General features: G+C 35.9%; 1 protein-coding gene across 1 annotated transcript; it reads right to left on the bottom strand.

Moving 5' to 3' along the window:
- Positions 1–8,443: 8,443 nt before the first annotated feature.
- On the bottom strand, positions 8,444–22,876 carry hykk.2 (hydroxylysine kinase, tandem duplicate 2). The gene is made up of 5 exons (XM_079807965.1): positions 22,676–22,876; positions 20,474–20,779; positions 15,575–15,717; positions 9,361–9,541; positions 8,444–9,284 (listed from the first exon to the last, which is right to left on the bottom strand). The coding sequence occupies exons 2-5, from the start codon at positions 20,775–20,777 to the stop codon at positions 8,845–8,847; spliced, it is 1,068 nt and encodes a 355-aa protein (XP_079664091.1). The 5' UTR covers positions 20,778–20,779; positions 22,676–22,876; the 3' UTR covers positions 8,444–8,844.
- Positions 22,877–23,617: the final 741 nt, after the last annotated feature.

The following is a 23,617-nucleotide window of genomic DNA, read 5'->3' as shown; positions in this document are numbered from 1 at the left end:
AAATATAAAACACCCCAAAGCTAAAGGTATCACAGCAAGCCAACACTAACAATAAGGTATAGAGGTATAGAGTGGGACACACTAGATGATTTTCAAAACTTAACTGATTTTAAAACCATGGGAGAGACCACAGATATAAGGACAGTTTCAACTGATTATAATCCTCCGAATGCATACACGCATCCAAACATAGTGTCGGCCCTGATCCGGCCCACATCTGGTACAGTACGTGTGGATTCCAGATGATACTGGGATACTAGATTATTTGGCCAGACCATGATACCACACACCTGCCGATAACTTGATCTTGACCCTTAAAGGGATAGTTCACCCAAAAATGAAAATTAGCCCATCATTTACTCACCCTCAAGTCATCCTAGGTGTATATGACATTCTTCTTTCAGACGAATAAAATCGGAGTTATATTACAAAAATCCAGGCTAATCCAAGCATTAGAATTGGATTTATAGTTGCTTGACTTAGGTTAGGATTTATAGTTGCTATAATTAATCGACTTAGGTTTTGGGGAACCTTTCGGCCGGCTCTCCGCACCCGCCTCGGAGAACCAAAGCCCTGGCCTGAGGCCCCTACCCACGCAGCGTCTGAACCCGGGGATCCCACACTTAAACCCAGCCACACTTTTTCCCAGCCAACTCGCGCCTCCGGAAAACCACGCGACTGGTCGCCTAGACCCAATCGGCTAGACCCAATCGACCCAATAGGCCCATCGAAGTCCCGCGGTGCTGCGGTATCGTTCCGTCTAGGCGGGATTCTGACTTAGAGGCGTTCAGTCATAATCCCGCAGATAGTAGCTTCACACCAGTGGCTCCTCAGCCAAGCACACACACCAAATGGCTGAACCTGCGGTTCCTCTCGTACTGAGCAGGATTACTATTGCAACGACACGGACATCAGTAGATGACATATAGATGGGTTAATAAAGGGCACAGTAGCTCTGCACATCAGAAACACCATCAGTGAAATTTAAGCCTAGTTCTGTCCATTTTTCATTCATATGCATACGATCTGTTATGTGATATGCCAATACATGTTTCCTCTATGCCATCTGCTCACTTTTCAGTTCCAAAGCAAGCAAACAACAGGAGCAAATGCAGTGAGTATCATCAGTGAGGAACAGATGCTGGGGAACCATATAAAGTAATTGACTGACTACAGATGCACTTTACCACACCGTGACAATGGAGGCTACTAGTTTGCAGAGTAGAGAGAATATGTATTACTGTATTAGTAAAGGATTGGTGCTTGTGAAGCTTTTCTTGGCATCTGAGCAGCATGAAATTAGTCTTTTTTTCCGAACATTTGGCCTGAAACAGTTTCCAAAGTAATGGGTTCAGTATTTAGTTACATGATATATTTCTTAACCCCTCCCCCTGAGACCTATACACAATAAAGAGATGTTTTAAAACAGACCAACATCTGGACAATCACGTGATGTTTGGTATAACATTTCATTTGTATGCTTGATTGGTCAGTGTATTTAATTCCATTAGATTTTTATCCAAAGCAACTTTCAATGAGTGTCCTGGTAACCCATTAAACCAATTGAAATGGCTCTGAAGGCTACAAGACCTTTATGCTCGTGTTTTGTCATAAGTTCGGTATTACTCAGCCATGAACAAGGAAGATTGTTCATTATCAGTTAGTAAGTTTAATTTGATATGTCAATGTGAGTTCCAAACTCTTTGTTGTTGTTCTTTTTACTTAATGTTTTGCTTGAAAAGTGCACTTTTTAATATGAATTAAACCACACTCTTAACCCGAATTAGTTAACTTTACTAGAAATTTGCGTGGAAACCGGTTGCACTTAACCCATTTTAGTTTTTGCACAGGGTGAAACTAAACATGCTAAGTTGTATCAACATAGACAAAACAAGTTTACATTAGTAGTCTTTACTGAAAATCATTAGTTCACATTATGAATTGTTTTTGATTATACGATTTATATAATTTTACACTATTAAGTTAAACATACAACAAAAATTACCAAATGATTTGTAGTCTTATAATTTAAAAAACTTAAGCTACTTTGAGATTTTTTTGCATTCATTTGAAGAAATTAAACAACATTTCAATGTTTTCTTTCCTTATTGTAGACAAAAAAAAACAGGTTATACTTCAATGTCACTTCATATGCAAACCTTTTAGCTTGATAACAATTGTAAATTGTTTAGGAACATGAACACACAGTATTCAACAATATGCTATATCCTTGTGACACGCAATCCTGAAGCTGATTTTTTAATGTTCGTAACCTGGGTTTAATTTAATTGGTTATGACTGCTGGAGTGTATTGAGGGTTAGTTTACCCAAAAATTTACATTTTGTCATATTTATCCTCATGTCATTTCAAACCCATAAGACTTATGTTTTTCTTCAAAACAGATCTATCTATCTATCTATCTATCTATCTATCTATCTATCTATCTATCTATCTATCTATCTATCTATCTATCTATCTATCTATCTATCTATCTATCTATCTATCTATCTATCTATCTATCTATCTATCTATCTATCTATCTATCTATATATATATATATATATATAAAAAAAACCTGAGGTTTCTGTCCCTCCATTCAAAGTCACATAAAGCCACCTTATCTCTTTAAAAGACTTGTATAAAATTCATATGGATTCATATAGATTTATTTTATTTTGCCTTTATGACCTTTTTAAAACCTTTCAGTTTTAATAGAGTGACAGAAATGGTTTTATTAAAAATATCTTAAATGTGTTCTGAAAATAAACAAAAGTCTTATAGGTTTGGAATGACATAAGGGTGAGTAAATGATGACAATATTAGAAAGATGTTAGAAAGACCATTTGCTACTAAGTTTCAATGGTTTAAACTCTTTACACACAGGTTAAGAAACATAAGGACTATCAATTAATAAAATAATTTTGTGGCCATGGTCCTTTGAGAAAATAAGTTGCTTACAAAGCATGCTTTGAAGTTTGTGGGGTTGTCACAAAGGACAATCGGGAGCCCTCTGAGCATCAGTTGCCCAAATAGTTGGCTCTTGAGTCTGTTGGGTAGTAAACTAAAAAGATGTTACATAGCTAGAATAACAAGAAAGCAGAACCAACAAAGCACAATTTTGATTGTATTGGACAACCAATATAGTATTAATAATAATATAGTTTTGTGACACGTTTTTATTACTTAAACTGTAATAATAATTTAAAAACAAAAATGCAAAAAGTGTATAATAGATATGGACCAATCGTGGTTTGTTGTGAAAGCGGTCAACATTTATCCAACATTCCCTCTCCTGTCAAAAGATCTCAAGACTGTCAAAGACAGTTGTGATCAATGGAACTTCTGCTTGAGCTTCTTTCACTCAATCCTGTTGAACCATCAAAACTAAATTAGTGTCAAACGATTAAAGGGATAACGTAACTTCACCCTTATGCTGTTCCAGATTTATATGTATTTGAAGAATTTGAATCCTGTATACTTGCATTATATGAACTAATATTTAGAGATTAAATATTTTATAAAACATGTGATAGAAAGTCACATACATCTGGGAGAGCATGCTATAAACAGACAGAAATAACTCATGCCAACGAAATGCAAATGTTGTAGCTAAACTGTGAACACAGAAACACACTGGTTACCGGTATAAACTGTGACCTGACAGAAACAGCACATTTACATGTTAACGTTAGCTAAACTGAACCGACAGAAGAGAAAAAGACTAACGTCGGACGGCATATTAATACTACGTTAACTTCTCAGCGTACAATTAACATCGGCCAGGTTTTAGGGTAATCACTTTTGTCATAAAGATAAGATTTATACACTCACCGTTTCACGTTGTTTTCAAAAATCCCGTTTAACGTGCATCAGGCAGGAGCAGACTCTTCAAAAAGTGCGCTCTCTGCTCACTGTCATGTGTTTCAATAAGCCCCGCCCCTCCCTTACAAAAGCATAACATACCGATTTATAACCGCTTAAAGGTCCCATTCCGCATGATCCCATTGTTCAAACTTTAGTTAGTGTGTAATGTTGCTGTTAGAGCATAAATAATACCTGTAAAATTATAAAGCTCAAAGTTCAATGCCAAGCGAGATATTTTATTTAACAGAAGTTCCCTTTCAAAGCCTACAGCGAACGGCTGGCTTGGACTACATCCTGGTACTTCCTGCTATAATTACGTCAGTAGAGCAGTAGAACAGACTAACCTCCGCCCACAAAGAAACGCGAAAAAGGGGGCGCGGTCTTGTTGCTGTCCCACGTGGAGAAGCGGACGGTCGCGTGGAGAAAAGGAACTGTTGCGTTGAGTGTGTTTATCGCCATGTCGTCGAGACGCTGTTATTTTCATCCAGGAGTCAAATCACCTTTGTTTGGCTTTCCCAGGGACGCTGTAGAGATTATTGAACGCATTCATCTCTACGTTAAGAGGCGTGATCTTTCCAACATGCGCTAAGCTGCTGTCGAATCACAACACAGGAACTGCTGGCACGTGCGCTAAGCTGCGGTCGAATTACAACACGGTAAGCGCTGGCACAATCAGAACTCGTTACGTATTTCTGAAGGAGGGACTTTATAGAACAGGGAAATCACCAGCCGTTTTTAGGACAGTGGAAACAGCGGTACACAGATAAGTACATTGTGTGAAAAATACTGTGTTTTTTTACACGCGAAACATGAACACATGTTATATTGCACACTGTAAACACAATCAAAGCTTCAAAAAAACACGAAGAACGGGACCTTTAACATGATCGTTGCTCTCAATATTTCGTCTGATTAGTACAAACAACTAATTTGATGTAGTATTGAAAAGTTTTTAAAAAAAAACAACAAAGAATAAGTAATGACCACTTAAAATGTTTCATCAACACAAAATCCGGGTTTAGAGTGCATGACCTTTCAATAACACTTGATCTGTGCCATAAAAAAGACCTTTGACCAATCCGATAAAACCCTACAGTCAGCCGTTTGTTTATTCATACCTTGAGCAGTAAGATTAGACTAGGCAGTCCATAAAAGTTTATGGGGCCTTTTGTCACACTCCATCATAATGATATACAGTACATACATAATCCTTGTGAGATCATACTCTATGAATTCTGCAGCATTAATAATAATCTGTTTCATAGAAAATACTTTCGTTTGGTTAATTTATTCTTGGATGAAATAAAGGCACCGAATAAGATTATAGATGAACAACTAATCAAACAATAAAACTAATACAATAATCTTGATTTCTCTTCAAATTTGAAAATGTATATCTTAACCTTGAAAAAAAAAAATTATACTGGATAACAAAAATTGGTTTTCTGCTTATAAGTATAAGTGTCATATAAGTAATCCTACCATTATTCTTGAGATATCCAATACCATTTAATCTAATGTATAATGTTTTCTTTAAATATTAGTAATACTAATTATTGACAATCAAGAAAATATGACATTTTCATTAAAGTGCTAGCTTCTCAAATTTTAAATTGTGTTATCGTGCTTATTTTGCTCCAAACCATATGACTGACTTTTATCCGTAAGAAATGTATTGGTTGCTCTTTTCCATATTGTCGCTGTCGGGTGGAAACCTTGTATCTCCATATTTCGTTCTTTTCTTCCATAAATTGTTACTATTGGTCACCTTTTAGGTCTGTCTGTGGATTTTGCAAAAGTTTAATCAATGAAAAGTATTAAAAAGAGCTTGTGACTAAACCTTGTAACTCCATTGGATCCTGAAACTGTCATTCAAACCTCAAAACTCCACCCGCCTCTATCATGAATGAATTGCCGCACACAATTTGGACCGTCTTTGCTTGTTTGCAATGCAATGGAAAATAAAGAACTGGTTCTTTGAATAAGTACAGTGTTTTCTTATATATATATATATATATATATTAGGGGTGTAACGGTACACAAAACTGACGGTTCGGTACGTACCTCGGTTTTGAAGTCATGGTTCGGTACAGCAGTTTTACAAAATTGCTTTTTATTCATTTTTATTCAAGAGTGGTTAAATGAGAAAAAAATGTGTCTGTCCTTAAATTAATTCAGTTAGAACTAAAAGTTTCTTAAAGATAATGCTGTAAACTATATAGGGAGCCCTTACTTACATATTGCTATTAAAGATTAACAACAGAGCCCAAACTATTAGCCTAAATTCAGATGCTATTTATTTTTAGATATAATAATCAACACTCATAAGCTTCACATAAGGCAGTTTTTGCATTAACTTCTAAATCTAATTATTATTAATTTTTTCTCCAATTTGTAGTTGAAATATAATCATTTAGTGGCTGTAATTTTCATGACAGGTTTATTTAAACATACATTAAATAAACAAGACATCACTAACAGGCTAAGTAGTAAATAATGAATATATAGGCTAATAGTGCATGTATTCAGTGAAAGAGTTAATCTCTAGTGAACTAACAGCTGTGGATACTGAATGACTTCTGAGGAAAACGTGATTCTACATGACATTGTTTACAAGCTGTTTTATTGTCTTTCCGCGGTTGTGACACAGATGGAGCGATTACACAACATATGATACGTTTCAGCAAGTTGTAATGTATCCTCAACATACCTTAAAGCTTCACTGTGTAACTTTTTTAGTTTATTCTTAAATAAAAACACATAGTTCTTTCAAAAATATATGTGCTCATTAATGTATATTTACTTCTTTCAAGTAATAAAGTATTCTCGTAAGTTTCTAATAGGCCATTTAAAATACATACGAGTAGGGGTTCGAATGCAGGTCGCCATGTTGCCCCTCCATCTTGAAAGTACATTAGCCAAAGAGGGACATACCCGTAAATTCAAGCTTAGCCTTTCGCGTTAACACTCGATGGCACTGTAGAAAATTCCCTGCCTCGCGCATGTGCGCGTCAACTTGTTCAGACTTGTCTGGTGCATGCGCAGAGTTTTCATCTCAGCAGCGTCCAGTAACAGAGTTATACGGAGTTTTCCTGGCTTGTTTATTCCTCAAAAGTCTGTTTTTCCTTGTGTGGTATTTCTGTGCGTTAATAACTCTGTAAGTAATAATAGTTATTGTCATGGTAGATGTGTTTCAGAGTGTGTCATCACGTAATTCAGTTGATGTCACCTCAGAAGTATTTTTGTGTCAACATACAATAGCGTAATGCTCACCTATTTGAATAATAATTTAGTTATTTTGTTATCAACAATGTTTATTCGTTTATAGAAAATATTTGCTTGTAATGTATGTTGATGGAAATATGTATCAGGTCTGATCGGCATATTAACAATTGTTATACAGAGCGCACTGCAGTGCTAAAGCGGCGCACACACTTTTGTAATCCGACACCGCTTGTTAGCAGCAGCAGCGGCAGCTCGCTCCTTTTAATGCAGCTGCATTTAGCGCCTATATATGGTACAATAAGCTCTGGTTTACGGTTACATTATACACATTTAACTTATAAGTATAGTTATACAGTTCTTAACTGTGTATCTTCTGTCATGTCATTATCATGTATATTTACCATCCTTATTTGTTCTCTCACGGAAACCACATTTATGTACATATCCACGCAAACCTTTTTATGCCTTGCAATTGGATGACTGAATAAACATTACTATCATCAAAGTTCACTCTGGATTAGCTGCAGTTCTTTCTAGCCAAATAATTAGGCCAGTTGAGTTCCAACTATCCCACTGCGCACAGAATATCCCACAGGTACCATGTCGAATGTGGACGAGGTCGAACTGGAAGCCATGTTAATCTTGGACTAAATCGGCCACCGTAGGAGTTAAAACGAAATCGGAATTGAGAGGGACAAACTAAAATTCACTGGATGGTCATATACCTTTTCACCGCTAGATGGGGGAAAATATCACACAGTGTAGCTTTAAGATATTAATTTATATTTATTCTTTCTCAAGCGGCAGCGCGCGGCGCGCCAGTGAACGCAATCATCTGTTCCTGATCTCTTTCACTCAAGCCGCTTGAAGTTGAACTGATACGCGTCTATCAGTCATGTCATTATAGAGAGTTAAAACTGCATTTATCGTTTTAATTTCATGATAAAATGGACTTAATACTCAATATGTTTGTGTGGGAACTAGGATTGAAGTGTGTTCCGCGCTTTAAACAAGCCGACTGTTAACTGTTAAAGATTGCATTCATAACCGTTCGGTACACGCGCACACCGAACCGAGAGCCCTGTACCCTGTACGGTTCAATACAAATACGTGTACCGTTACACCCCTAATTTGTCATCGAATCTTAGCCAATACTGTCTTAAAAAGCCTGTGTGCCCACATAGCTACGGTAAACTTTATAACCTGCAAATTGATGAAAACATAATGAATGCACTTACTGCTTCCGATGTGGCCATTCTAATGACGAACAAAACATGCCGAAATACTCAAATTCTAAACTCTATTTGAGCTTGATTTTGGTAAATAATCTAATGACACATGCCATGACCATATAAAGACACAATATCAACTTTAATGGTGCAATGTTTAATTATAAAAAAAATACAGGATTTTTTTTTTCCATTTCCTGAAAATTAGTGTTTATGGAGATACAAGGTTTCCACCCGACAGCGACGATATAAATGGCTTCCAAAAAGAGCGAAAAGCACCATGAAAATATCATAAAAATGCATGATTCATTTTAAGTGTGCACTAATACTTTCCCCTCCACCAAATTCACCATTTGACATCATCACTGATTGTAAGTATTCACTTTTGGTGATTTTCTTACCATTTTGGCACTTGACAGTCACAGTCATCAATACTTTCATTGTTTCAAATTTCACCATTTGTCTTCCATGGAAGAAAGTTGATCGATTTGGCTTCATTGCATATATTTTTTGAGAAGTGCTCAGTCAAGGTTGGCTGAACTGTGCAGCACTCCGGAACCATATTCTTTCCACTTCCTCTTTACCCAGCTCCCAAAGACGACACAGTTGCCGCAGACCTGTCCTGGCGGTGGTCATCAAGTACTCCTCATTCTCTGGCTGCTGGATCACAGCATGCCGGGCCAGAACCAAAGACTGGCAGAACCGACACAGAACCAGCAAATACAGAGAGTCTCTTTCTGCCTCATTGAGGGGGAAAACGCTTTCCCATCCCGCCACCACTGGCCCTCCGACGTCGACCGGATTGGGATTCTCAATCATCATGTACATGATAGTTATGGCCAGCTCAAATATGAAATACCCACAGCTCATGTCTCCATAATCAAGAATCCCAGAGATCTTGTACTTTGAGGGTCCATCAGGCTTCACTAAGATATTGTGGTCGTTGAAGTCTCCATGGTTAATGCCTGCAATGTAATGAGAATGTTATAAGGACTGTGTTGACTTCGGAGTAAAATACTTTAAATTAAATTAATGTCTTACACTTGCGGAACAACGGTAGTTTTGGCATGACTTGGATCTGGTACTGCTCAATAACGGCTTTAACAACCTTTTGTACAGGATCCGCATCCATCACATGGATATACTGATTCAAGAGCGGAACGCTGGCAAGATTCCATATAAAATTCTCTCTCTGAAAGGCACTGATGTTTGGATGCTCCATCTCCACAAGAAAAAACAAACAACAACAAATACCTCAATACAGGAAATACAATGGAAAACAGTAGGGAAAAAATAAGTGCAAAAAGGCTCCGTTTACAGCGGTCAGAGTCAGAGCATTTTACAGTTTCATTTGAGAAAAACTTCCGTCGTATCATAAACACACAGAAACTCAAAGATCTTCACGGCAACCTATCAAAAAAAGTTTGGTTTAACTTGACAAATATATTACTGTTGTACAGTAGAATATAGATACATCTCAATGTAAAAATAATACTAACACTAATGTAACAAAACTAGTAATAAATCACGAAGTGATTCACAAAATGAAAGTGTTTTAAATTTAACAGTATAATGCTGAGTTGTGCAGCACGTTGTTTGACAAAAAAAGTTTGTTTAATGAAATTTAAATATAAAATAAAAGAATGTTTTATGTCTTCATTTGCTTACCAGAGGCAATGAAAAGAGGCAGAGTGGTGTTTTATGACATTTCTCCTGGAGCGTCTGGAACGCGCGTCTATTTCGCTTCAAACACTCGATTTATACGCGTGTCCAATTCGCTGTTGACGCGCGAATGGATTCAAAATGTTCAAGCGTCCAACTAGACGCGGTAGACGTGATTTTGACGCTCTATTCGCTTTTGGTGTGAACGCAGCATTAGGACGTGTTCACACTTGACGTCTCTTTTGAAGCTGCCAGCATCTGTTTTACATTATAATCATATGGAGTAGAAAGAAGAAGAAGTTGTGAGCGCTTTTTTAAACGCAGACGTCTTTTTCTGCAACTCAGAACATCTTTTCAAGTTGAAAAAAGTTCAACTTTTCTGATTAAAATGTCCTACGTCAAGCGCCTTTTTAAGAGCTGACCAATGACACACGAGTATCGAAACCTGACTCGTTTCCATAACAAGAAAAATGGAGAAGGTGCCGGTAGATTGACTTATTGTGCTAGAGTTAGAGCAATGACTTGTAGCAGGTCTTCAAACTGACTTTGTCTAAAATATGCCGCAAGCCACGCATCATCCAACCGGAGCTCCTGAACTAAATTATTGTAAGCACCATACTGTTTTCTTCCTCATATAAAGTTGTGCATCCACAAACGCCATTGTGAACCGACATTCTCCTCCCCGTTAACTTCAAAAGCCAACTTTCTCTTTCTCTAAATTTTGTATCTCTGCACCACACAGCACTCTTGTTGCAGCTGTTGTTATAGCAACAAAAGACGCCCTCTGCTGCTATTTGGAACCAAACGCTTCCAGCTTTTCTTTTTTTACTAAAAGAGCACCCTTCTCAACTTTTTCTTGTGAAAAAAAAGACTTAGTTAAACTTTTTAATTGCTACTTTTTAATATTGATATGATTATATACCAATATATTTATCGGGGGTCCGTTCTTCATACCTCGCTTAAAACATCTGAGATGATTTGACAGATCCCAGATCTTCTAATCATGATAACTGATCTCTGGCTAATTTGGTTCTTCAAACGCATGATTCATATCTGATTTGCTGATTGGATTAAAATATCTGGATTAAGTAATCTAAGATTACTGCGCATTCTTGTGTTCCCTGAAGAGAGCAGACGTATCGATACTCGAAACCACGATCAGTAATGCAGTGATTGGCTGGCGGCAAGACAGCAACGTCATGACATCATATAATTAAAAAGCCACCTGGCAAAAAACTTGACAAATTACACAAAAAACAACAACATGATTTTCTGGACCTTTATAGGGAAACAGCCAAACGACCACACCAACATAAAAGTTATAATAGATAAATGTTTTTTTTAAACATGATTCTCAATTATTTAGACATTCATGATTTTATAGTATTTGTTTTATTTTATAGTATACATTTTTACTTCAATGTTGTAATTAGCAATTCATGTAATTTTTAAGTTAATTTGAAGCAGATTTGTTACGTGACAGCATTAATTAAAGTTTCTCAAGAGTCAAGATCTCTTGCGCTGCATCAAGCCATCCCATAATATCTGTTATCATTGAAATTAATGCACAGCTCAGACTAACTGTACAACATGTGTGCAGTGGTGTAAAGTAGCGAATTACAAATACTCTCGTTACTGTAATTGAGTAGTTTTTCCTCAGGAATTGTACTTTATTAAGTAGTTTAAAAACAGTGTACTTTTACTTGAGTACATTGTAAGTGCTGTATCGGTAAGTGCTAATACATTACACGCACAAATGGTACGTATTCTGTTAGCGCCGCACGAGCTTGCGTAGCCATCTGCTAGAAAAACTTCATTTAGGTTGATTGTTTGCCAGGCTTCAAAGTGCATTAGGCATTAACCGATCGTCACTGCTAGATTTTTGTCCCTTACACCGATTTCGCTCAGCATGTAAACGCATTAACCTGCTTTCTGTCAGCTTATTGAAGTGCTAATTTTAATGTAATGTGTTCTTACATGGCGATTTAAAACTTTTGTCCATGTATATAGGAAATAACTTTCATAGAACATCAGATTTATATTTAAATCAGGTTTTTTTTTTATTATTGCAAGCAAAAATAATCAGTGGTGAAAATTGTGTTACTCGATTCTGATTTCTGAAGTATATTCTTTTTACAGAGAAAACATCCATTGAAATTAAAGCAGTACATGCGTCTTGAAAAGAAAGAAAGAGCTTTTTTTAACGTAAAAATTTTAATGTACAACGCTTTGCAACCTTTTTTAATTAGCCGCAAGAAAACCTCTACAGAATGGTTGTCATAAATGTTACCAGATTATTGGTTGCTTTCTCAAATATTACATGGCTGTATTTTTAGTGCTAGCAGTCAAAAATAAAACTTGGAGAAATATTGAAATACTGTTTGTTTTTTTTGTTCTTACTAAGAATCATCCACAAAAGAGTAGGCTAAGCTACATTTTTAATTTGCAGGGTATAAGGTGGAATAACATTAATAGCATAATACTCACTACTCTTGAGTACTTTTAAAAGGACTACTTTTAAAAGGGCTACTTTTTACTTTGAGTAGTATTTAGGACATGTACTTTTACTCTACTAGCACTACATCTTTTTCATGTGTGTAAGTCTCCAATAAAATTATAAAGTAATTATTCCATCACAAATAAATCTCTCAATCAACACGTGGCTGTGTCTATAGTATTATACACATTTTACACAACATTATTATATTTTCAAATACATTTTTATATTATTATTATTTAAAATTAGTATTGTCCTTGGTTCAGTAATGAACTCTTGTAATAAAGTAGCGGTGGCTGGGACAGATTTTAAGTATCACCTCAAGATGCAATCTAATTCCTGTTTACATTAAATAAGCTGCTCCCAAGCAGGCTTAAGCTCACAGACCTGATGCTATGACAGCAAGACCAGGATGAGCATCGAAGAACCAAAAAATCCAAGATCATGCCAAATCGTCAACAATCAAATCCAGCGAACCGAGTTAGCGACGTACGAAGAACGGACCCCGGGTCTAAAGAAGTGTTGGTCATACTATACAATGATTTATTTGTTGTTCTTTGTTGAATAATAAAGAAGATAAACCACTTAAAAAGAATTGCATATTAAATCACAATTGCAATATTTGTAAATAAAATCGCAATTGCAATATTTGTAAATAAAATCGCAATTGGATTATTTTCTAAAATCGTTCAGCCCTAATGGAGATCGTTTTGACAATGTTCTTTTCAGTTTTTAGTACATCCATTCTATAGTCTTCTTTTCTTTCCTTTGTCTTTAACGTGCTAACTTTTGAGTTACACTGTGATGTGACGACTGAATGTGTGCTCAGTCTTGTTTGTACATTTTTCAGTTATGAATGCCTTTCTGTTAAAGGATTAGTTCACTTCAAAATGAAAAATTCCTGATATTTTACTTACCCCCATCTCATCCAATTGTCCGTGTCTTTCTTTCTTCAGTCGAAAAGAAATTAAGTTTTTTTGAGGAAAACATTCCAGGATTTTTCTCCACATCATAGACTTCAATGGCAACCAAAATGTTGAAGGTCCAAATCAATGCAGTTTCAAAGGAAGGGCTTCAGAGGCTCTGCGTGATCCCTGACGAGGAATAGGGTCTTATCTAGCAAAACCATAGGTCATTTTCAAAGAAAAAAAATATATATATACTTTTTAACCTAAATTGCTCATCTTGCACTGCTCTGCGGCTCGCCATGGATTGCGTAATCATGCCGGTAAGGGCACACTAGACGTAGACGGAAGTACCGCCCCAAGAGAAGGTGCGAGGACTAATACAAACGCCCTTTACAAAAAAACACTCCATCTTCAACTTCAAAATCGTCTGACATCTTTGTTTTACCTTTTTTTGCTAAAGGATGTTTGTATTAGTCTTTGCATGTGCGCTTCGTAAACACAGGGGCGGTACTTCTGCCTATGTCTAGAGTGACCTTTCCGACGTGATTATGTAATCACTGGCGCACACAGAGCAGCGAAAGATGAGCAATTTAGGTAAAAAAAAAATTGTTTTGTTTTGTTTAACCCCCTCGAGTCGGCGGTCGCGCCGTGCGATCGGCTCTCTTTTTTTCTTATCAGTGCCAAAGAGACTCAAATAAAGTTTTTTATCATTCATGCAAGTGTTATACATAATTATATTCTGTTAAGTTTCTATTTTTTTGTGTACAGTCAGGTATCTGCTGTCGCACCAGATAACACGTCACAGCGTCTTACGTCAGCAGCGTCACTGTGGCCTCGTGAACGCGGATTCCAACATAACCGGAAGAGAAGACAATGCTTCATAAAGTCTTGTCATAAAGGACCAAAATGTATTGTCGACGCTTCAAAAGAGTCTAACTAACCAAATGATGTCACATATGGACTACTTTGATGATGTTTTCATTACCTTTCTGGACGTGGACAGCAAAGTGTGCATACACTTACATTCAAAGGACTGAAAGCCCTCGGACTAAATCTAAAATATCTAAAACTGTGTTCCGAGGATCAACGGAGGTCTTACGGGTTTGGAACAACATTGGGGTGAGTCATTAATGGAAGAAATTTCATTTTGGGTGAACTAACCCTTTAAGTAAAAACATTGCCATTTTTCCCCCAGAAAACTTTTTTTTTTTTTACTGTTACTGTACTTATCTAGTAAACCTAAAATCTAGTAGGCCTACCTGAAGCTCATTCATTATGCAGCTCATTATTATGCAGGTCTTTTGTTTCTCAGAGTGTCTCCGCATTGACTTAACATGTAAATCACTCGCGCGAATCACGTCATTCGCGTCCGGTGTGAACGCACCATCAGGAGTGATCACATTATTATTCATGGTTCACTCACGCCTACTCGCATAAGGCCTGAGTAAAGAAAAAGTGTTTTACAAAATGTAAATGAATATATTGTTTTATGTGAATGAGTAGGCTCAATGATTCTCACATCATTTTGAAGCAAAAACACCCAATAATCAAAGGCTTGTGAACACATATCTATTGTGTGTTTTGAAGCCTTAATTTTAAAGCATTTTTTTTTTCCAAAAATTATGCATAAACATTATTCTCTAATAAATACATGCATGTACATACATGTTGCTCACATATTATAGTAGCCCAGTTTGTGCTGAATACAGTGTAATTACACTTTTGCCATTAATATGTTTATAAGTAACTGAAAAATGCACACATGTCAGAGCATGTCAAAACTTCTAAAGGGCCCCAAAACAGCTCAGACTCCTAGGGGTTAAAATGAACAATGGTTTCGCTAGATAAGACCCTATTCCTCAGCTGGGACTGTGCAGAGCCTCTGAAGCCCTTCCTTTGAAACTGCATTGATTTGGACCTTCAACATTTTGGTTGCCATTGAAGTCTATGATGTGGACAAATATTTTCCTCAACAAAAAAAAACTTGGATGAGTAAAATATCAGGACATTTTCCTTTTGAAGTGAACTAATCCTTTAATGTTCACCAAATAAATAAGTAATAATAATAAAAAAACAAAAGATTTTTGGAAACGCAGCCAGTAAACAAAATAACTTGAAAGAGCTGTAATTGATAGAGCTATAATAAAGCTTACTTTTAACAATGGAATGGAAAAAAAGTTGTTTTTACTTGCAGTAAAACTGTATCCAATGTGGCAGCCATTTTCCCAACGTCGTACAAGATCTGAGGACTGCAGGTAATGCTGGCTATGGTAGTGCCAGGCAGGAAGGTAAGCAAGCGCACCAAATATTTCTGAGTTCCAAAACCACAATCTGTGATAGCAGAAGAAATAATACATAATTATAAATCCATTCAGTCATTGTTTACTCAACTTTAACAGGCATTTAAAACAACTAACAACAGCCTTCTTGTGTTTTAGGACTTAAGGGATGCACCGAAATGAAATGCACCATGACAAGGCTCTGTTGTGTGTTCAGTCTGGTTTGGTAGTCCCGCAAGTAACTTTGTTTCAAGAACTGCAATCCTTTGAAGAAGTCTGTGGCAGTTTGTGCAGCATATAGATTCTTCAGACAGAGGAGGCATTTTCTTTCTTATCCTTTTGAATGTAGGGAGCTGTGTTTTCCCCTTCTCTGGAATGTAAGCTGATGGCTGCTGTTGGTGGGAGGCTTTTTTGTAGTTTTCCAGCCACCAAGAGTTTCTAGTTTTAGCGTTGATGTCAAGCTTTATCGTTTGAACACTGTGCTGATTTGCTGTAGTTAAAATTAGGAGATAAAATTAGGGCTGCTACAACGAATCGATAAAATCGATAAAATTCGATAATTAAAAGAGTTGGCAACGAATTTCATTATCGATTCGTTGTGTCGCGCGACTATTATGCCCCTCAATAAGACGTGGAGATGTTTGAGTATAAAAAAAGCACAGTTGAGCGCAAAGCAGAGTGAAAGCGGGCAAGCCGTGCTGTACCCGTCGTACCACGCAGTGGAAAAGCAAACCGAGCTGAGCCGTACCATTAAAGCAGCACTAGGTAGTTTTTGCTCTCGGGGTCCCCCTACAGTTGGGAAACAGTATTGTCCTCTACTACTGTCGTAAACTGTCATTCTACATCAGTGGATGCATCGCACGTGCATTTGTTGACATGACAACTATGATAGCCCTGAACACTGCAGGAGTTCACATGCTGGTGTTCTGCTTGCGTCGCGTGTGAAATGTCTTCATCCCAGGTACAGTGGCATATGTTTCAGCATGTCATATGAATATAATTTCATGGGTTTTATCTTTTCAAACGCCAAATGATCGCGATGCTCACGTTTACAAGCCAGCGTCATTATAGTAGCCTAGTCTATTGGTTAGCGTTTTACGGAATCTATATGATACTTCAATTCAATGTTTGAGTGGTAGGTAATAACCATATAACGTCAATATTATAATATCAAGCTACCCTAGATGAATCTGCAAATTTGAAAAATCAATTTGCATTATAGCTTGAGGCAAGACAAATAAACCAATATCACAGACATGTTAGGTATCCTAAAATATGATTTTGTACGTCTTACGTATTTACTTGCAAGAATGTAGCCCCTCCTCCTTCAGCTCACGCCAACGAGCCCAATGTTGATTCTCGTCCTGCCTTTAATCCATTAGCTTGTTAATAACAGTAGTAAAGCAGGGGTGGTATAGTTTGCAAGACTAAAGACACGTTTTTATTCACTTGCCTTTTTTGGCCCATTCATTTTTCAATCTGTTGCTATGTTAATTTCGTTGACAAATAATTTGTCAATATTTTAATCAACAACATTTTTCACAGACAAAAACGAGACGAAAATCAAAACCAGCTTTGAATGACAAAAACTATGACTAATATCTATTGTCATTTTCGGTCAGCATTCGGTCTTAAAGTGACAGCAGTCCATTAACCTGCTTCCATTTGTGCTCTTAATATTATTCAAACAACAAAAGACAGAGAAAATCACCTCTTTAGTTTTAATAAGGATTCATTATATTTATTATACATTAATTATTTAATCCATATTTAATCTATAAGGAATGTTGTATGTAAGTTGTTTCAGAAATCTTTAGACTCACATATTATTCCATCTTTGTGGAAAAAAACTATAATTACGCCAGTTCCTAAGACAGCTTGCCCAGTTGAGAATTGTGATTTTAGACCTGTGGCTTTGACCTCAAATATTATGAAATGCTTTGAAAAGCTTGTTGTATCTGTTTTAAAGGATCAGGTTAAACCATTCCTTGACCCATTTCAGTTTGCATACAAGGTTGGAAGGGGCACTGAGGATGCTATTAATTGCATCACTCATTTGGTTAATAGCCATTTAGAAGATTCACATGCATATGCCCGTTTACTTTTTATAGATTTTAGCTCAGTGTTTAATACACTTCAACCCAAGATACTGTTAAAAAAAGTTGATAGAGTTAAACGTAAATCCATTCTGCATTAAGTGGTTCTATTCGTTCTTAAATAATCGGACACAACAGGTCAGAGTTAACCACTCTTATTCTGAAGTGAAAACTATTAATACAGGGTTGTGTCAGTTCACCTATTTTATTTACACTTTATACAAATGATTGTGTTGCTAGTCAGGAGAATACATTTTCCATCAAATTTTCTGATGATACTGCAATACTGAGTTTATTGAATAGTAAAAACGAAACCTTTGCAGTACTTTTTTGATGTTGACAGGTTTGTAGGCTGGTGTGATTCTAATTCTTTGCTTTTAAATGAAAAAAAGACTGTTGAAATGATTTTCGAACCTAGATCTGTGGGGGATCACAGTCCTGTTATAATACATGGTAATATTATTGAACAGGTCTCTTCAATCAAATATTTAGGTGTTTATGTAGACAACTTACTATGCTGGTCTCCTCACATTAACAGTCTGTGCTCTAGACTACAGCAAAGGTAATACTTCTTGCGAAGGTTAAAAGTGTTTGGGGTAAATCAGAAGATCTTGTTTTTGTTTTATCAGTCCATATTTGAAAGTTTAATAAGGTATTGGAATCACTGCTTGGTATGGGAATCTGACTGTTCAATTAAAATTGAAAAAAATCGAAATTAGCACGACTAGTACATACAGCTCATAAAATTATAGGGTTGGAGGATAAACAAACCATACAAGAGCTGTACGAGGCATCTATTTTTAAGCAAGCTAAGAAAATTGTTGCTGATGATACACACATTTTACACATTCATTTTAATTTGTTACCATCAAGGAGACGATTTAGGGTTTTGAAGTGTAAGTCAAATCGTTACAAAAATTATTTTGTGCAAACTGCGGTCAAAATTTTAAATAGGGAATCTTATGTCTGAGATATATGCTGTATTTCATAAATTAGAATGTAGGTTTCTTATGTATGTATGCATGTATGTATGTATGTATGTATGTATGTATGTATGTATGTATGTATGTATGTATGTATGTATGTATGTATGTATGTATGTATGTATGTATGTATGTATTGTATTGTATACTGGCCGTGTCATGATGTCTAAGACAAATTTCCCAGGAATGGGACAATAAAGTATATTCTATTCTATTCTATTCTATTCTATAAAGAATATCATTCATTGAAAATAAGACATTGTGTTCTTCTTTAGGAGGAGTAGGTTTATTTAATTGTTACATAATATTTTTTTATATGTCACAGCAGTTAAATCTGTGTCTGTATTGGCTGTTTAAACTTTAATATCATCATACAGTAGATGTTTTCTCCAGGAGTATATAATGGGTTTGGACACTTTAGAGAAATTCTTAATGCATTACAATTTAACTAAACCCGTTAAATTTTGTTCGTGAATGTGTGCATCTGAGTGTAGTGTAGAGAACAAGTTCTAACATTCTGTTAAGTTTTCTGATTAGTATTTTTCTTTATAAAAAAAAAAAAAAAAGATTTATAGATTTATTGTAGCAACCTGTGCACTTTCTGAAGATTTTTTGCACTGTGAATTTGCACTGTCAGTTCTGTTTTTGAATAAAGGATTGGAAATGAATGCTTTTTTTTTTTTTTTATCCGATTCATCGATTAACCGAAAAAATGATTTACAGATTAATCGATTATTAAAATAATCGTTAGTTGCAGCCCTAGATAAAATATAAAAAGCGATACAGCAAAGCGCAGAGCAGTAAGCAGGAATGTCCGAACAGTACCTAAGCAGGAAGTGTAAAAAAGTCTGTATCTGATATTTAAAATAATAAATACATATAGCTTGATCTCAGCCAGTGGATCATTTATTCAATCAACATACAGTATATCATAACGCCCTAATTCCTTAACGTTAAAGCATTAAGGGATAACATACGATTATGGCTCCTAATGCAGCATTGAAATGATTTGTATTTGAAAGTGCTTTAGCCTACTACAGTACTAAAAAGTTTTACTGGACAAGTACAATATTCCTTCTACTGAGAGAAGCTGAACAATGAAGCATTTCCAGACGTGTTTCATACATTATTTATGATGTGAGCACATACAAGCGGTTCAGAAAATATGAATCTATAATATATCTATTATAAATAATAAATATATAAACACAAATTATAAAGACGCATTTTGGTTAGGTTGTTTATTTCCACTGAGTTTTAATTTTACGTTCACTTCTTGTTTCCAAGCTGGCAAACTGAAAAATTGCACGTCATTTGAGGTGCGTTTTCCACAAAGGTTGTGAGAGGCAGTTCATAACGCAGCAAGTGTTCACCATTCTAATGTGTTTTTAACTGTATAATACAAGTTAACGTCTACCTCCACTACTCATTCTCTAAAGTAGTGTATGTTTCCTAAAGTCCACGAATGCATTGCGTTGCTGATGTCACGTTCCCATTCTCTATAAACAAGGCTTAATGATTCCACACTTCCGACATGTGCTGCATTGCTGTATTTAGAAGCGTGATCTCACACACGCTGGTTGCTATATTTGATCACGTCATCAAAAACCTCATTATTCGGTAAAAATGTATTCTGTCTTTTCACTTTTCACTTAATTTCGATTCCCGAACGTTCGGTGCATCCCTAGACTTAATATTTAATGAAATGTATAGTGACAGGTACTCTCACCAAATTCTTCAGCGCTCATGAGCTGTCCGGTCAGAGTGGGCAGAGCGGTCTGGGCAGGAAGGCCTCTCTGGTGCAGGAAGTTCATGGTGTGAGTCTGCAGCTCAATAACACGGATGTTGTGACTGTCTGCAGAGTTCATCACCTTCAACACATATTCCCGTCCCTCACTGGGGGACACGTAGAAGTTCTGGTCATCATAACTGGGCAACGGTCGGATGACGGACACGCTCAGGCCATAGAGTCGCTTCATAAGCTCTGTAACCTGGGAATGGCTCAGATTGGGCTTTGACTCTTTTGTTGACATGGCTGAGGATGGAGGAGAAATGGTTATGGGCAAATCAATTCATAATAAGGGCAATACACGAACAAAAACATAATAACACTAGGAGGTTAAAGGAATAATTCACCCAAAAAATTCCATTAAAGGGATAAAATTAGCCCATGATTTACTCACCCCCAAGTCATCCTAGGTGTATATGACATTCTTCTTTCAGACAAATAAAATCGGAGTTATATTACAAAAGTCCAGGCCAATCCAAGCATTAGAATTTGATTCATAGTTGTTCTGTTTTTGAAGTCCATAAAAAGTGCATCTGTCCATCAATTAACGTGCTCCACACGGCTCTGGGGTGTTAATAAAGGCCTTCTGAAGCGAATCGACGCGTTTGTGTAAGAAAAATATTCATATTTAAAACTTTATCAACTAAACTTTCGACCGTCTGCCTTCCATGGAAAAGTGTTGAATGTTGAAAGTGAAACTCAAGATGCGTACGTGACGTCATTGCGAGTGGACCTGGTTGCGTTTGTCTTTCGATCGGTAGGGGAACTTTCAACAATTTTTCCATAAATTGAACAGGGAAGGCGGTCGGTCGAAAGTTTACTTGATAAAGTTTTAAATGTGGATATTTTTCTTACACAAACGCATCAATTCGCTTCAGAAGGCCTTTATTAACACCCCAGAGCCGTGTGGAGCACGTTATTTGATGGGCAGATGCACTTTTTATGGACTTCAAAATCAGAGCAACTTTGAATCCAATTCTAATGCTTGGATTAGCATGGACTTTTGTAATATAACTCCGATTTTATTCGTCTGAAAGAAGAATGTCATATGCACCTAGGATGACTTGAGGGTAAGTAAATGATGGGCTAATTTTTATTTTTGGGTGAACTATCCCTTTAAAACAAAACTACAGATAAAAGACATTTATGGAGGAAGAAACCTGCAAAAACATAAACAAATAAATAAATCCACAAAATTCTACATAAATATATATAAATGTGCCCATAAATACATAAATCCACATATTCCTGCATAAATAAATATATAGATAATTAAATGTGCAAGGAGATAAATAATTAAATAAATAAAAAAATGTTGGGGAATAAATCCAAATGTTAACGGAAATGCTAAACTGAAAGTTGACCTTTTTCCTTTTAACCGTTTATACATTTTTGAATGTTCCTTGGCCTAATATGCTAATGAGGAGGTGTCAATCAAACATCAGAATTACACCATTGGCTGATGTAATTTATACATTTATTTATGCAGGAATATGTGAATTTATGCATTTATTTATGTATTTATTTGCACAATTATTTATCGATATATATTTATGTAGAATTTTGTGGATTTATTTATTTGTTTGCGTATTCATTTATTTATTGTTTTTTGCAGGTTTAGTTTACCGTTACTCGACAGAAGCGTTGTTTGCACACATAGTACCAAAAAAATGTAACCATATTCACCTAAAATAAACTCAAATCGATCACGTGCACTTTAAGAGACTTTTTTTTAATCAGAACTAAATAATTTTAAGGTTTTATGTTTTATTTTATAATAAACAATGCTGGTAAACTCGATTTGTATTCCTGTCGTCTACATGAGCAGCGTAATCATCAAATTAAAGTAGCCTAAAGTTTCAATGTTAATATTTCCATGCATGAGATTCATGGAAATCCATGTTTAAACTTAAATATTATTTAAACTTATATTACTAGTGTAAATTAGTGTAAATCGATGTCTCCTAAAAACATGCGGTCTTTAACATGCCTCAGAAGAATCACTTCTGAATCACGTCTCGCGCTTCTGACAGAACAAGCACGCACGAGCCGAACGGTAAATGCATGCAAAGAGATTTATTTTATTTTTTTAAATTTATATTAAACTTAAAAAGCGGATAACGGATTGCTAAGAAAGCGTACCTGTCCTGCTGATGATTGTTGTTGCTGGACTGCTCACAGAGCACTGGAGGGGTACGTTTCAATCAGCTCCCTAGCAGCTCATAGTCAGGGCACTGATCAGGGAGTCAGCCCATTGACTTATGTCCTGATCAGTGCCCTGACTACTGAACTAGGGAGCTATTTGAGACGCACCCGAACTTTACATTAAGAAGCGTGCGGTGCAAGCGTGTGGTACGTCATTACGTCACATGGCGGCTACGAGTCGTGACATGTGAATCATTGCGCTAATCGGTTCTTTTGAACAGTTCACATGTAGGAAGTGATTCTTCTGAGGCAATATATGTTAAAGACAGCATGTTTTTAGGAGACATTGATTTACACTAATTTACACTAGTAATGTAAGTTAAAAAAATATTTAAGTTTACACTAATAAACATATTAGGAATATTATAACAGGTAAAACATCTACTCATAGAAGCTTATTGTGAGCAGTGTATTTAGATTTTTTTTTTTTAAATAAAGCAAAATTTGACATGGTATATATCCAGCTAAAAGGTTTAATTTAGATAGTATGACTTTTGTTCAATAGAAAAAAGAATATTATCCATCCGTTTTGTAATTGTATCCTACACAACGATTTGTGGGTGCATTTGAAAAACAAAAATAAATGAATGATATATGTATGTATTTCATATCCACAAGAAGAAATTGACATTTTCTTCAGGAGACTGAGGATTATTGCACATTCATTGTCAATAAAAAAGCAAGACTTGTTATATTCTTTCTTTTTTATTATTATTAATGGATCAACGGTTTATACACTCTGGCATGTTTTGTTTTTGTGTGTTTATTTTGTTTTTGTTTGGTTTTTGTGTATTGATATGTACATTTCTGTATTCTATACTACTAAGTTTCTCAGGCTAATGAAAAAAAATGCATCTATATGTATCTATATTTTAATTT

This window comes from Gobio gobio, assembly GCF_949357685.1.
Source record: "Gobio gobio genome assembly, chromosome: 24".
NCBI lineage: Eukaryota > Metazoa > Chordata > Actinopteri > Cypriniformes > Gobionidae > Gobio > Gobio gobio.
The sequence above is the reverse complement of the archived record's forward strand: the minus strand, read 5'-3'. Positions and strand labels throughout refer to the sequence as shown.